The following is a 15,963-nucleotide window of genomic DNA, read 5'->3' on the forward strand; positions in this document are numbered from 1 at the left end:
GTGCAGGTCAGAGCGTATATATCGGCTGCGCTGGCCCATCCCCGCACGCTCCAAACCCGAGCCTTCCGGAGGACGCCACCCAGGGAAGAACGCACGATGAGGTGGATCGGGTTCCTCAGCCTGGTGGCCCTCTCCGAGTGCCTGGTCACGTGAGTATGGGGACAGCTCTCTCCCGGCTTCTCTCATTGTCCCCTTGTCCTTCCTTCCACCGCCCAGGGTTGGACAAGGGAACGCCACCATTCCCGGTCCTAAAGTCCGCGTCTCCCTGTATTTTTTTATTTGTATTTTTTAATTCTCACCAGAGGATATTTTCCCATTGATTTTTAGGGAGAGTGGAAGGGAAGGGGAGAGACAGAGAATTATCGATGTGAGAGAAACACATTGATTGGTTGCCTCCTAAATGAGCACTGACCAGGGCCCAGGCCGGGGAGGAGCCTGCAACTGAGGTATGTGCCCTTGACCGGACTCGAAACCAGGACCCTTCGGTCCCCAGGTGAACGCTCTATCCACAGAGCAAAACTGGCCAGGGCCACATCTCCATGCATTGATGCATCTCCTAGCCACGTTCACTGTGGGGCCAGGGATCCGGGGATGGACTGGGGGCTGCACAACGCCAGGCTGCCCCTGTGTGGATGGGGCCCCCAGGACTGCTCAGGGCACCACCTGAGCAGCTGTGTGGGTGGTCCCGTCGGGGGACGTTTTCTTCCCCAACTCCGGGCTCCCTCGCCCACCTCCAGCCTCCCCTCTGCTTGACCCTGGAGAAGGGCCCGGAGGGGTCCCCCGAGGCCCAGTTTTGCTGGTGGCCACAGCCAGGTCACGAACCCCCCGCCTTTCAGGTTCCTCCTGTAAAAGTGGGTGATCCCCACTCCGCTCCCTCCAGGGCTCTTGGAGAGGGAGCAGGTCAGATGACAATGGCGACAGCACTGGCTCGGGATCAAGGTCCCTGAGTCAGGGGCCTTCTGTCCATCCTCTCCCTCAAAGCCCCAGACACCCCGCGGGAGGCTGTCCTCACCCCACTTCTTTACGACGGGGAAACGGAGGCTGCGCACGGGCCTGTGGCTTCCCCGGGGCCGCAGCAGGCCCCGCGCTCAGACCTGGGCCCATTGCCCGCCTTTGCCTGCGGTAGCTGGGCGGCTGCCCCCCTAAGATGGCCGGGAACATCCTCGGGAAGACACGGTGCGGCTCCAACACCAGGCGTGGCGGCCACACTGAACCGCGGGGTGGGAGCTCTGTCTGATTGGTTGTCTTTCCCGGGAAGCATCCCTCTGACCAAGATCAAGTCCATGCGGGAGAGCCTGCGGGAGAAGGACCTGCTGAGAGACTACCTCCAGCGGCACCCCTACAGCCACGCCTACAAGTTCCTGAGCGGGGAGGGCGTCACCGTGCAACCCATGAGGAACTACTGGGACGTGAGTGTGCGGGGCGCAGCCCGCAGCCTTCCCTAGGAGCTGGCCCAGCACTGGGGTTCACCCAGGGCTGGGACCAGGAGGGGGCGGGGCTCCTGCAGGCAGCAGAGCCAGGGAGCAGGGGTCCCTCCCCGGGGAGAAGGCACCCCGCCTCGGCCTTGGTCTGTGGTGACCGAGTCCAGCCATGGTCAGGCGGCAGGCAGACCTCCGTCTTGGGCCAAGGACACGTCACTGGGCCCTGCGGACCAGGTGCCTGTTGGGCAGCTTCTGTTCCTTCTGAACAAGACGCACCGCTGCCTCCCCGGGGACTCCAGTTTGACACCCCAGGCAGAGGACGCCCCGAGAACGACCCCAGCAAAGAGTCCCTGAGCCCCTGCCGTGGGGAGGCCATAAAACACCAGCAGTGTGGCTATGGCTGCGGAGAACAGAGGGTCTGGTCTTTCTGCAAGAAGATAAACGCCAAATAAAAGGCCGCCTGTGATAGTGACATCACCGGCGTTGAGTTGGGAGACAGTGGCCTGGGTGACCTGGGAGGGCTTCCCGGAGGAGGGAGCAGGCCAGCTGGGCCGTGAAGGCTGCGAGGATGTAGAGAGCGGCGGGGGAAAGTGGGAAACTTCCCAATGAAGGCACCGCCTGAGCCGTGGCTGTGCAGTGGGGTGGTGGGAAAGGGATCCCAGGAGACAGGGACGCCCTGATCGAGGCAGGCCCCTCGGGGATCAGGGGTGACCGGGCAGCCCGGCCTGGCCTAACCGCCCTCCCCCGCCCGGCAGCTGTACTACGTTGGCACCATCAGCATTGGAACGCCCCCTCAGGAGTTCAAGGTCACCTTTGACACGGGCTCGGCTGACTTGTGGGTGCCCTCCATCTACTGCTCCAGTCCCGCCTGTGGTGAGTGCCCGAGCCCCTCACGGCCCCCGCCCCCGCCTCCTGCCCCAGCTGTGGCAGCTGAAGGACACTGGCGGCTCTCCACTCGTTCTCCATCCGCAGTGACACACAAAGCCTTTGACCCGTGGTGGTCGTCCACCTTCCAGAGCACGGACCAGCCCATCGAGCTGCAGTATGGTTCTGGCAACGTAACCGGGCTGCTGGGCTATGATGACGTGCGGGTGAGTGGGGGCGGGGCCTGGCGACCTCTGCTCACTGCTCAGGGCACCAGATGCAGGGTCAGCTGGACGCACAGTCTCCCCCAGAGTACCCCAGCGGCTGGCCGTCTGCCTTGGGGAGACAGCACCCTGCGGACAAGCTCCCTGAGTGGCCAACCCAGCGAGCGGTCATGGCATGAGCGGCGGGCATTTGCAGCTCTTGCCCGTGGTGAGCGAGAGGCTGGTTTTGCTGGGAGCAGGGAGAGGTGAGGGCAAACCCGTTTTTATTAAATATATATTTTTGTTGATTTCAGAGAGGAAGGGAGAGAGAGAGAGACAGAAACATCAATGATGAGAGAGAATCACTGACCCGCTGCCTGCTGCAGGCCCCCCTGGGGATCGAACCCACAAGCCTGGCATGTGCCCTTGACTGGAATTGAACCGGGACCTCCTGGTTCATAGGTCGATGCTCAGCCACTGAGCCATGCCAGCCGGGTGGAAAACCCATTTTTATATTCCCAGATTGTGCCAGGCACTGTGCTGGGCACGTCCGTGGTAATAATGTGTCTGATCCTGCAACAACCCCACGGGGCAGGCGTTACTGCTACCTGCATGCAGAGGAGGGACCGCAGGGAGAGGGGGAGGGCCTGCCCAAGGCCCACACCTGGAGCAGCACAGCTGGGGTGCGAGTCACGGCTGGGCAGCTGTGGGGGATTTTCCAGGAGAGGGGAGAGAGTATCCGGGGTGTCCGGGGGCTGCCGAGGGCTCCAGACACCAGGGCAGGGGAAGCAGGGCCAGGGGTGCAGGACGGCCCAGAGTAAAAGGTCTTACTTTGGGGGCCTTTGAGAATCTTAGAATAACTGGGCTTCCTGCCCAAAGTGCCTCACACACACACACACACACACACACACACACATACACACACAACCCACAAGCACACACACACATATGCGCGCGTACACATACACACGTGCACGTATATATACATACACACATTCATGCACACATACACACACAAACACACGTGTTTCCCAGGAAGCCATTTTTTTAACCTTTTGCACTCGGATGTCGAGTGTGACTCGACACGGTTAGCATCGTTAGCAGCTCGAGAAAAAAGCAAGCGAGTGCAAAGGGTTAATTGATCGCAGAGAGGAAGGGAAAGGAGAGGAGAGAAACATCCATGATGAGAGAGAATCATTGATCGGCTGCCTCCTGCACGCCCTATAATGATATCCAGCCCACAACCCGTGACAGGAATTGAACCCGGGACACTTCAGTCCCCAGGCTGACGCTCTATCCACTCAGCAAAGCGGGGAGGACCCAGACAGTCTTTTCACAAGAACTCGGCGGCCCTGTGTACACCTGGGGGGCAGACCCACAGGGAACCGCAGCAAATTCACTCTGTTTCTGCCACCAGGTCCCGGGAACGCCAAAAACAACATGCTCCCGCTCTCTGCTCATTGGGGCCTGCAAGGGGGGCCGCTTGGCCAGCTCCCCAGTCAGCCCTTCGTGCAGGGGATGGGGGTGTTTTACTGCCTGGGGTGCTGCTAGCAGGAGGGCGGGCGTCAGTTGGACTCCTCGGCAATGCATGGTGCGTGCTGCTCCGGCACCTCAAGCGCAGCCGCACCTCAGCTGATGCCTGCGGTGCTGGTGGCATCACCCCCCTCATGCCCCACCCCCCGGCCCAGACCCAGCTCAGCTTCCCAAACCTTCACATGAGACCACTCTCCCCGCAACAGATCGGGGACCTTGTGTGCAAATCCCAGGCATTTGGCCTGAGCTGGGAGGAGTCCAGCATTTCCTTGGAATACGCGGCCTACGACGGCATCCTGGGCCTGGCCTACCCCGCCCTCGCCCTCAGAAACACCACCCCGGTCTTCGACAGCATGTGGAACCAAGGCCTCATATCTGAGAACCTCTTCGCCTTCTACCTGAGCAGGTAAGCCTGCTGGGTAAGCCCCTCCCCGGATGCCATCAGGCGCCTGAGAAACAGTAGACGACCCAGCCCCGTGTTTCCTGAGGGCAGTCTACTCCAGGGGTCAGCAAATAGTGGCCCCAGCCACATGTGGCTCGCCACCTGATTTTATGAATAAAGTTTTATTGGAACACAGCCCTGCTCCTCCAGCCACATCCTGTCTGCAGATGCTTCCGCGCTACAATGGAAGCATCGAGCACTTTCCATACAGATTGCGCAGCTGGTGGAGCCCAAAATATTGACAATCTAGCACTTTTACTTTATTTTACTTTTTGTTAATCCTCACCGGAGGATTTTTCCCCATTGATTTTTCGAGAGTGGAAGGGAGGAGGGGAGACACAGAGAGAGAAACATTGATGCAAGGGAGACACATCGATTGGTTGCCTCTTACATGTGCCCCGGCCAGGCCCAGGGGTCGAATCCGGGACCCTTCAGTCTGAAGGCCGATGCTCTATTCACTGAGCCAAAACAGCTAGGGCATAATCTAGCATTTTTAAAGTTTGCCGACCCCTGTACCTCTAGTCCCTCTTTGGATGGACGGGGAAACTGAGGAACTGAGGCTCACAGAGGAGCTTTGCACAAAATTGCTCCGACCACACTGGTAGTGGCGGGACTCTAACTCGGCCGCGGGGCCCTGGGCTGTGTGGCTGGGTGGCTGCTGGTCAGTGCACCCCTCGCTCACTGAGCTGGAGAAATGCCACCCATCGTCCTCCCCTCACATGAGCCCCCTCCCCCAACCCCACCCCTCACCCAGCAACGAGAAGAACGGCAGCGTGGTGATGTTCGGCGGCGTGGACCCCTCCTACTACCGGGGCGAGATCCAGTGGGTGCCGGTGAGCGAGCAGGGCTACTGGCAGGTCACTGTGGACAGGTAATCCCCCCTACCCGCCGCTGAGAGCCACACCAGTGACAGCAGCACAAACACACACAGACACACAGACTCAGACAGACAGAGACACGCACAGGCACGCTCACCAACAAGGGTTCATACGGCCCTGACCAGGGTCCTGACCAGAGAAACTGGATCGGCCCGCGTCACTGAGAACCAGGAGGAGGGACAGGCCCGGGGCCCAGTTCAGGGCGGCGGCTGGGGCAGCGTGGGAGGGCTGCACCCCCAGAGCGGGGCAAGTGCAGTGAGAAGGGGTCAAGGAGAATTCCGTTGTCTGAACAGGGACATCCCTGGTCGCTGGACCAGAGGGGTTCCCAGCACTAGGGGCGCCAGCGTGAAAACAGACAACCAGGGCAAGCAGGAGGCTGCTCCATCTAGGAGAACCATCTGGCGTGGAGGATCATCGGTGCAACCCTAGGGCCTGAAAGCAAATCACACAGAGGAACCCCCACCAACCCGGCCTGGGTGCCAAGGGGCAGGGGATGTGACCGAGAGCACCGGGAAGCGAGGATGCAGGTGGCTGAGAACCGGGGGCGATCGCTGAGGGGGAGCCTGTAAGACGGTCAGACAGAAGCTTAAATTGTGCTTGGGGCCAACGTCCAGCCACCTGGGCCCGCTCAGGCGTCGCCTGGCCAGTGATCTGGGGAGAGGGGGCGAGGCAGGGGGGGAACAACACTCCCTCCCACCTCTCCGAGCCCCTGCGTCCCGGGAACCTCCGTCTTCACCATGTGGCCTTTATAACTGGTCGGACAGCAGGTCGTGTCTCCAGTTGACCTCATTCCTTCACGCGCCCTGTCATTCCCTCGGCAAACACCGTCGAGCATGCGCTATGCGCTGGGCACGGGCGCAGGAGGGGCAGAGGGCACAGATTGCTCACCGACTACGAGGGCAGATACACGTGAGCGACCGCATCGCAGCGATCAGGGTTCCCACCCCGATGCACCCTGGAAACCAGGAAGGCTCTGCTGGTCTAGTCTGGGGGAGGAGAGGGGCCTGATCTAATCTGGGGGGAACACTTCCCTGAAAAAGGAATGACTGATCTGGACCCAGGAGGACAGGGGAGATCAGCCAGACAAAGGGGTAGGGGTGGGTCTAGGAAGGGTGACAGCCCGTGCAAAGGCCCTGGGGCACTAAGAGCACAATGCATTCCAGACCTGAGAGGAGGCCCGGGAAGGTCAGTGTGGGGGAACACAGGGACACAGAGGCCGGCGGGAGCTGCAGGCTGTTCCCAGGCGGCAGGGAGGGGCCGCGGTGGGAGAGACCACAAGTGACCCTGGCGCCTGCTCTGTCCCTCAGCATCTCCATGGACGGCAAGGTCGTGGGCTGTGCTGACAGCTGCCAGGCCATTATGGATACCGGGACCTCGCTGGTGATTGGCCCAACCAACTCCATCCTCAACATTCTGAGGAACATCAGCGCCCAGAACACCAGCACAGGCGAGGTGAGGGGTCACGCCCAGGGTCACCCCGGGCTCCCCACACACAGAAGGACCCGCTGGGCCATCCTCCCTCTCCCTCTCTCTCTGACAGTACGTCGTCAGCTGCGAGGCCATCCACAGCCTGCCTGACATCGTCTTCACCATCAATGGCGTCGCGTACCCAGTGCCAGCCAGCGCCTACATCCGGAGGGTGAGGGCCTGTCCTGGGGGCTGCTCTCAGATCTGGGACTGGAGGGACCTGATGGGCCGGGGCTCCTTGCCGCCCCCTGGAGGCCGGGCTGTGCCATTGCAGATGCTGCCCAGCAGCCCTGGCTGGGAGGGCACCTCCCACAGCACAGCCTCTTGATAGAAGGGGGTCTGGGCACCCATCACCCTCAGAGAACTCTGAGCGGCCCCCTGTGCTGGCTCAGGGCCGGGCTCCAGGAGAGGGCGCGCTAATGGCCTCGCCCTCACAGAGCGTCAGTTCACCCCGGACATCGGACCGATGGACAGGGAACGTAGGCAGTAACCCGGAGACAGGCAGAGTAGGGACAGGGGGGCTGGCTGGAGACAGTCCCCGTGTCCCCTCTTAATCATGAACTGTATTCCCTCCCATCTCAAAGTGTCCTGACTTGGGTGATAGATCATATGGTCACCCTAGTCCTAGGGTGCAAATGCCCCCTGTAGGCCCCAATTCCCTGTCTGTGAAATGGGGACCAAGCCCCTTTGTGGGGTGGTGAGACGCTGACATGAACAAAGGTGCAGTGACCGGCAGTGCCTGGCACAGAGTCGAGGCTCAAGAAGTGCCGGTTCCCCACGGCGTGCCGAGGAGGTTGGGGCAGCCCATGGAGAAAGCTACTCAAAATCTCTCAGCCTGAACCCTGGAGGCACCCCGGGAGCTGAGCCAGGGGCCCCCCGTAGGCCGTGTGCTGAGGCTGAAGACACAGGGAGCCCCGGGGAAGCCTCCCCACCCAGCGGGCAGTGCCAAGGAGGGGGCATGGGCCCGGGAAGGCTGCCCAGGCGCTGGGCTCGGTCTTGGAGGAGGAGCGGGGTGAAGGGGAGCAGGCGGGGATTCTCTCAGAGTAAACAGCCCAGCGGTGGGCCCAGGGGAAGGCGGGATAAACCTGCCGCCCAGGCCTGACGGGGTGGGGGCAAGGACGGCTGAGGGCTGTGCTTCGTCCCCTGCAGAAACAGACGGGCATCTGCTACCCCAACTTGGACACCGACACCCCAGACAGCTCCAGCCTCTGGGTCCTGGGGGACGCCTTCCTGCGGCTCTATTTCACCGTCTTCGACCGGGCCAACAACAGGATCGGCTTGGCTCCTGTGATCGCATAGACGTGGGCGCCGCTCCTGGAGGCCGCCAGCCCGCCCCAAGGACTCACACACTCCCTGCGTCCCTGCCCAGGGGACCCGCTACAGCTGCGTCTGGGGTTTTGCCAAGCCCTCTTCTCAGTGGAAAAGGAAGGACCTCATTTGTGCCCAGCGGTGTGGCTCAGTGGATTGAGCCTCGTCCCACGCACTCAGAGGTCACCGGGTCCATTCCTGGTCAGACTGCATGCCCCGGGGGTTGGAGGCTCAGTCCCCAGGAGGGGGCATGCAATAGGCAGTTCATCGATGTTTCTCTCTCACCAATGTTTCTCTCTCTCCCTTTCTCTCCCTCTAAAAAATCATATAAACATTGATTTTAAAAAATTGATTTTTAATAAACGGTCTCATTTTCAATGCAGCTCATACGAATGGTGCCTCTGCTTTGGTCTGGGAAGTGCGTCCCAGGCAGGCAGGGCTCTGGAGTCTCCTCTGGACCAACAGGGAGGGGACACACTCCAAACGGCTTAATCGGAAAGGACCCGAACCGGGACACCCAGGACCCAGGATGGGAACCAGGGCAGGTCCCCACAGCGTGGTGGCTGCACCCAAGCAATCAAAACCCACCAGCCCACTCTCTCTCCTCCCTCTCGCCTCTGCCCTTCCGTCACCTTTGATTCCTCTCCTGCCAGCCTTCTCTTGGCAGCCTGCTCCAGGCCAAGGGCTCTGCCACTCCCGCCCCAGCCTTTGACATCCCCAAGGCTTGGGGGTGTCAGAGACCAGAGAGGGCTCTGATGGTCCACCTCAGGTCATGTGTTGTGGCCAGGGAATGGGGCACTATGATTGGCTCCACTTGGTCACATGGCCCCCCTTCACTGGATGGTGATTGACAGTTTCCTCCTGAACCACTGGCTGGAGCTGGGCTGAGTGGTCCCCAGAAGTGCAGAGAGATGCTGTAGGACTCGGGGGTGGCCAACCTTTCAGCTTCAGGGACCAGCAGCGGCCCCGGATCGTAGGTTGGCGACGGCTGCTGTGGGTGATAGCATTTGTGGCTGCCCCCCAACTCCGCCACCAATCACAGCCGTGTTTTAGAAGAAGGTTGAATGCTATGAGAGCATTCTAATAGGACATCAGGAGAAAAGTGCAGAACCCGAAACAGCAGGGTTACAGGTTTGCGAAGCGCCTGGAAGACAGGGCCGCCCAGGGCACTCCAGCACAGCCCAGGGCTCTCTGGTCCGGGTTCAAGTCCCAGCTCTGACGCATACATACCAGGCGCATAGTAGGGCCTCAAGAAGTACAGTCCTGTGACCAGTCAGTCCTGTGACCTTAGGTCAGCTCACTCTGGACATCTGTTTTCTATTCTGTAATTCTGCGATAAGAACAGCCCCTCCCTCATTAATCATCAGGAAAACGCAAATGAAAAGGACAATGAGCTATCCCTCCGCACCTGGGCGTGGCCACCGGCAAACACACACGCCAGCACGGGGCGGTGAGACGTGGAGCCCGGGCACGGTCAGTGTGAGCGCCACGTGGTGCGGCCACTGGAGGAGACAATGTGGCGATGCCTCCGAAAGTTAAACACAGAATTTCTATAAGACCCCAGGAACCCCACTTCCGGATTTTTATCCCAAAGAATTAAAATCAGGATCTCGAAGAGAGCCGCACCGCGTATCCCTTACAGCGTTGTTCACAATAGCCAGACGTGGAAACAGGCAACGCCCATCACCCGATGCAGGGATGAAGAATCCGCGGTACGGACGTGCGATGGCATGTTGCTCAGTCATAAGGAGAAGAAAGCCCTGCCAGCTGCAGCAGGCTGAGACCTGGGGGCTCACGCTGAGTGAGGTAAGCCAGGCCCAGAAGGATGGATCCTGTCTGAGCCCACGGCTCTGCGGCGCCTTACATCGTCAGGCTCACAGAAGCAGAGCGGGGCCTGGTGGTTGTCAGGGGTTACGGGAAGAGGGAATGGGGAGTTGCTATTCAACAGGTACATTTCAGTAATGCAGGTTATGCAAGGTGAATACGTCCAGGGGTCTGTTATGTAACATGGTGCCTATAGTTAGCAATACTCCATTGTGCACTTGAAATTTTGTTGAGTCCTGCCCAGTGTGGCTCCATGGTTAGAGTGTTGGCGTGCATATTGACGGGTCTCAGGTTCAAGTCCCAGTCAGGAGGATGTACCAGAGTTGCAGGTTCAACGCTGTCCCCCGTCCAGCATGTGCGGGAGGCAACCAATCGATGTTTCTCTCACATCAATGCTTCTCCGACTCTTCCCCTCCCCTCTTCCCCTACTTCCATTCTCTCTAACAATCAATGGAAGAAAAATCCTCTGGTGAGAATAAGAAAATTTATATTAAGAGAGTAGATCTCATGTTCAATGTTCTTAGTGCAATAAAAAACAATCCTATCTAATAAAAGAGTAATATGCAAATTGACCATACTTCCAATACACCCACAAGCCATGCATACGAGCCAATCAGGAGCAAATATGCAAATAAACCCAACCAAGTTGGCTGCAGCCACAGGAGAAAGGCTTGGTTTTCCCCGGCAATGGAGGAAGCCAAGCTTTCCACCTGCCTTTGCCTGCCCAGGCCTCCGCTTAAGGCTACAAAGTTTCAATTATAGAAGATAAATAAATCCTAACAAAAATGGTGGCAGCCATGGAGCTGGAGAGAGCAGGAGGCTAGAGTTGCCCCAGTAAATGGAGGAAGCCAAGCTTTCCGCACTCCCTGGCCTGACTTGGCCTTTGCTTAAGGCTACAAAATTTCAATTATAGAAGATAAATAATTGGTGTGCCACCACAGATCGAGCAGAAGGCTTGGCTCCACTCCAGGCTACAAAGTTTCAATTGTAGAAGATAAATAAATCCCAGATACCAGGGCCTCCGCTTGGGTCGCCAGGGGGCATGGCTGGCCTGCAAACCACCACAGGCCCCTCACCCAGGCCGCCCCACGCCCCAAGGGAACCCCCACCCTGATCCGAGACATCCTTCAGAAAAAACCAGCTGGCCCCCACCCATACACCAGGCCTCTATCCTATCTAATAAAAGAGTAATATGCACATTGAACATCACTCCAAAACACAAGATGGCTGCCCACATGGGGTAAAAGTTCCTGCCCCCATGTGGACACAAGATGGTCACCACAAGATGGCCAGCAGGGGAGGGCAGTTAGGGGTGACAAGGCCTGCAGAGGGGGGCAGTTAGGGGCAAATAGGCTGGCAGGGGAGCAGTTAGGCATCAATCAGGTTGGAAAGGGAGTGGTTAGAGGGTGATCAGTCTGGCAGGCAGAAGCGGTTAGGGGCATTCAGGCAGGCAGGCAGGAGAGCAGTTGTGAGCCAAAAGTCATGGGTTGTGAGAGGGATGTCCGACTGCCCGTTAAGGCCCGATCCTATCAGGATGGACCTTAAACAGGCAGTCGGATATCCCTCGAGGGGTCCCAAATTGGAGAGGGTGCAGGCTGGGCTGAGGGACACCCCCCCCCGTGCACAAATTTCGTGCACCAGGCCTCTAGTCAACAGTATAAAAGAGAAATATGCAAATTGACTGTCATCCACGATGACCATCAGCCAATCAGGAGTGTGTATGCAAATTGACCCAACAACAATGGTGGGTTAATTTGCATATGTAGACACGCAGCGGTGGGCGGGGGCGTACGCCAGTTATGAGGGAAAGGGTAAGAGGCAGAGGGAGCTACAGGAGTGGCGCTCTAGCCGGGAGCGAGGACTTGCAGGCTCCAGGGCGGCCAGAAGTGAAGCCAGGGGCAGGAAGGCCTATTCATGCACAAAACTTCATGCAACAGGCCTCTAGTTAATTAATAAGAAAATCATCTCTTGGAGTTGGGGGCAAGGGCAGGGTTGGAAGTGAAGGTGTGATATTAATGTGTATGGCATTGCTTTTTGGGATACCAAAAATGTTCTAAAATTAAATCATTGGATGTCCATACAGCTCCATGAATACCCTAAATTATAAAGTATTCATACCTGAATGGTGGTTTTTATGAGGTGCGAAACAAATCTCAATCAGACTGTACCAATACTACACCTAAAGCATGACAGGAAAAACCAGTCCCACCTTCTCGGTCTGTGGTGAAGATTCCATGCGTTAACCTATAGAAAACCTTTGGGCAGTGTCTGTCCCACAGCAGCATGAACTACTGCTGACGTCACACGTACAGCAGAAAAAGGCCAACGTACATATGACAACAGTCTATCCAGGAGACAGCACATGGCTGATTGCTCCAATCATCTTATGCTTTTATTATTATGTTTTCAGTGACACCTTTTAAGATCAGGAAAATGCCAAGCATTATTCTCTAAAGGACAGAGGTGTCTGCCCAGCCAGAGTGACTCACAGGTTGAGCACCGACCGAGTAACCAGGAGGTCATGGTTAGATTCCCTGTCAGGGCACATGCCTGGGTTGTGGGCTTGGTACCATTGGGGGGCCCGCAGGACACAGCCGATCAGTGTTTGTCTCTCATCATTGATGTTTCTATCTCTCTCTCCCTCTCCCTTCCTCTCTGAAATCAATTTAAACAACAACAAAAAGTGTTCACTGAAAGAATGGACATTATTCATGGATGAGACCCCCTTGTCGGTTACCCTGGCATCTCCCAACCCTGCTCCCGCTCTCCCCTGGGCATCACCTCCGGGCCTCCACTCCAAGCAGCAGCGTGGACAGACCAGGCAATCTGTCGGGCAGACCGGGTTCACCTCCCAGGCACTCACTGGCCACATGACCTCAAGGGACTTTAACTCCCCCAGCCTCGGTTTGCTCATCTGTAAATTGGGGACATTCTCACCCCACAGGGCGCCCAGGCAGAGCACATGGGAACTCGCATTCGGGGTCTCTGGGCCTCCTCAAATGAGTGAAGGTCTGTGCCCGGGGACCAGCGTGGCCAGGGCACACCTCACCGAGGAGGGGCAGTGCAGAAGGACAGCTGAATATGAAGAAGGAGCCAGCCATGCAGAGCGCTGGGAGAAGAACATTCCAGACAGGGAACAGCAATAGCAAAGGCCCACGGTAACCAACCCCGTAAACTGCTACTTCTCCAGTCGTCCTTCCACCCTGGACGCACCGGGCATCTAGGCCACAGGCACCCTCGCGGTGACCTCATCAGACACGTGGCGAGTGAGTTACCAGCAATGAGTCACCCCTCCCAGAAGAGCAGCCTCCGAGCTGCGTGCAGCCTGAGGGGAGAGCAGGGCTATTAACAGGAGGAGTTTCTCCTGGGCCCGGAGCCGGAGAAGCTGGAGGCGCAGCCCCACCGCCCGGAGCACAGGGGACAGCTCACTAATGACCGCCTCTTGCCCACGCTCCTGGCGAAAGCCCGGCCCCCCCAGGACCAGGGTGCTGTGCCCTCTCCCCGTGTGGTCCTGGGCCCCGGAGTGGCCGTTCCCGGGCAGAACCTGGTTCCTCTCTTCCTTCCCAACAGGTGGCCACGGGAATCAGCAGGAGCGCCTGACCCAGAGGCCGGACCTCAACCTGCCGTTAGCTGAGATCCAGGTGATGCCAAGCCTTGCCCACGGTGCATCGGCCCGCTTACTCTCTCGCTCCCTCTCTCTCCCAGAAATCATATATTTATTTATTTCAGAGAGGGAGAAAGATACAGAAACCTCAATGATGACAGAGAATCATTGATCGGCGGCCTCCTGCATGTGCCCTGATCGGGGATTGACCCGTGACTCCTGGTTCATAGGTCGGCGCTCAGCCTGTCTCCAGGTCAGCAAACTGGACTTGTTCCACACTGAGTGTCAGTGACGGCCGGACACCCGGTGGCCGAGACCTGACCGCCGGGCACTGCCGCCCAGGAGCGGGACGGGGGGGCAGACAGGTGCCGTGGAACTGCCATCATGACGGGAGAGCCCTGGGCCTGCCCCGTGGACAGCTGCCACGGGAGTCGGTGGGCTCGACAGGGTCGTCATCCGGAGGGGCTACCAACTGGAGGGGGCTCCCAATAGAAACCCGCGCTGGGCCCGGCGTGGTGGCCAGTGGATCAGCGTCGACCTGCGGACCAGGAGGTCACGGTCCGATTCCTGGTCAGGGGACATGCCCGGGGCGTGCAGGAAGCAGCCAGCTGATGACTCTCTCTCATCACTGATGTCTCTCACTTCTCTCGCTCTCCCTCTCCCTTCCTCTCTCAAATCAATAAAAACATTTATTAAAAACAAAACAAAACCATGAAACCTGAGCTGGGCTGAGAGATCACCTCTGCTAACGGCGTGGATGCTAACACCAGGGCTCCGGTCCCGGGCCTGCAGGAAGGCAGGAGCGATGAGGCACGGTTTTAAATGCTCAGTGACCCGCCCACCCCCTCCATGCCCAGCACAGGGGGCCCCAGCACAGGGTGCCAGAGGTCAGTGGCCCGGGCACCGAGCTCCATCCTGCCCAGGCCTCTTCCCCACCCTCGCCTGGGGCCTGGCCGTCCCCCTTCTCTGTTACTCGGCTCTGCACCCCCTTCCCTTCCAAGTCCCCGCGGCTCACTGCGGCGGCTGCTACCAGGCCTGTGCCTTCCCCTGCGGCAAAGCAGAGGCAGCGACTTCCCTCAGCGTTTCCCCATTCCTCCCAGCTCCAGGCCCTGACGTGGCTCCCACTTCTCCAGCTGGACCTCGGCGCAGCCCTGGGGGTGGCGGGTCCGGTTCAGGAGGAGCGGGAAACGGGCAGGTGAGGCTCGCGGACTGCCCTGGAGGCCGCCTCGTCCACTCCGCTTGGGCCCCTCGGGGCATCGATACAGCAGAAGCTCCAAATGACAGTGGTTAAGCCTCTTGTCCCTTCAAACATAACAGCTTTCAAACGGAATCACGAAGCTTTGTTTCGTCATTTAGCATCAAACGGACAATCTTTCTCTCCGCCAGGCTGTGGGGGCCGGAGGCTGGGAGCCCTGCTGCCTGGGGCCGAGCTGGGCGTCAGCTGTGTCTCACATCGCGGGGGGCAGGGGCAGGCACCCTCGTGACCTCACCCCAAGGGAGTCACCAACCAAGGGCCCATCGCCTTGTGGCATACCTATGGGGAGTGAGGTTCCAATTTATGACTCGGAGGGGGGACACCGTTCGATGCCCAGCAGCTATGCAAACCTGTTTCCTCTAGACCCTCACTTACAGGCCTTTCCCCTTTACTCGTGTTTGCTGTGATAGTGTAAGCAGAGGGCATCACTTCACAGAATACACAGGTGCCCCCCAAGATGTACGCTCACGCTTTGAATAATGATAAAGGCAGTGTTTATTAAAGTGCATTTCATTTTCATAACGGAGCTACCAGCTGGGAACGCGTGCATACATTTTTGGGGGGCACTGTGTATACGCCCACAATGCTCTTTCACCCCAAACAAAATTAACAACTCCAATCTCACCTAAGATCTAGTCCCTGATGAAATCTTCCTGACTCTCTCACAAAATGCCTTTGAACAGCTTATTTATTCAAATCAGGATCTAGAAAATGGACACGTATGTTGAAAAAGTGACCCGGTAGACGAAATGCATGCACATTAAAAGGGGATTAATTAGAGGAAATAACTTAATATTGCAATTTGCCCTTTCTCTATAATAGAAGTGTCAGAGATGAAAGAAAATTAGTAAAATGAATATGAAACCCTTCCTCCTGTCAGAGTCTGGGGCACACCATGGGACCCAGAGTCATGTCCCCGCCCATCCACATGCACCTCAAAATCGCGGAAGACCTGGACTCTGCCGTACCACCCCCCCCTCATTGGGCAAGATCCAGACCTGGCGAGTCCCTCCCTTGTCAAGCCCTGCCAGTCAGGGGGCGTACCCTGAGGTCCCCCAGCCCAGATTGGCGCCGGGGGCGGACCTTAAGGTCCTCAGTCAAGGCCCGTCACCCCGCTGGGCAGTGGTGTGGCCTGAGTACCCGACCCAGCACTGGGGGTGCAAC

At 58.3% G+C, this 15,963-nt stretch overlaps 1 protein-coding gene across 1 annotated transcript; it reads left to right on the forward strand.

The window, feature by feature from the left end:
• LOC307109474 (pepsin F-like) lies at positions 1 to 8,498 on the forward strand. The gene is made up of 9 exons (XM_079788217.1): positions 1 to 149; positions 1,259 to 1,409; positions 2,177 to 2,294; positions 2,394 to 2,512; positions 4,228 to 4,427; positions 5,218 to 5,334; positions 6,649 to 6,793; positions 6,882 to 6,980; positions 7,958 to 8,498. Exons 1-9 carry the CDS (start codon positions 97 to 99, stop codon positions 8,105 to 8,107), a joined length of 1,152 nt encoding a protein of 383 aa, XP_079644343.1. The 5' UTR covers positions 1 to 96; the 3' UTR covers positions 8,108 to 8,498.
• The last annotated feature ends 7,465 nt before the right edge of the window (positions 8,499 to 15,963 follow it).

Source organism: Cnephaeus nilssonii (assembly GCF_951640355.1).
Source record: "Cnephaeus nilssonii genome assembly, chromosome: 13".
NCBI classification, from domain to species: Eukaryota; Metazoa; Chordata; class Mammalia; order Chiroptera; family Vespertilionidae; genus Cnephaeus; species Cnephaeus nilssonii.

Bases quoted from the DNA above. Each gene is read 5' to 3' on its own strand.
- LOC307109474 (XM_079788217.1), top strand. From the start codon at position 97: ATGAGGTGGATCGGGTTCCTCAGCCTGGTGGCCCTCTCCGAGTGCCTG. The intron at 1,410-2,176 runs GTGAGTGTGCGG...CCCGCCCGGCAG, and splicing joins CCATGAGGAACTACTGGGAC to CTGTACTACGTTGGCACCAT. The intron at 5,335-6,648 runs GTAATCCCCCCT...TCTGTCCCTCAG, and splicing joins TGGCAGGTCACTGTGGACAG to CATCTCCATGGACGGCAAGG.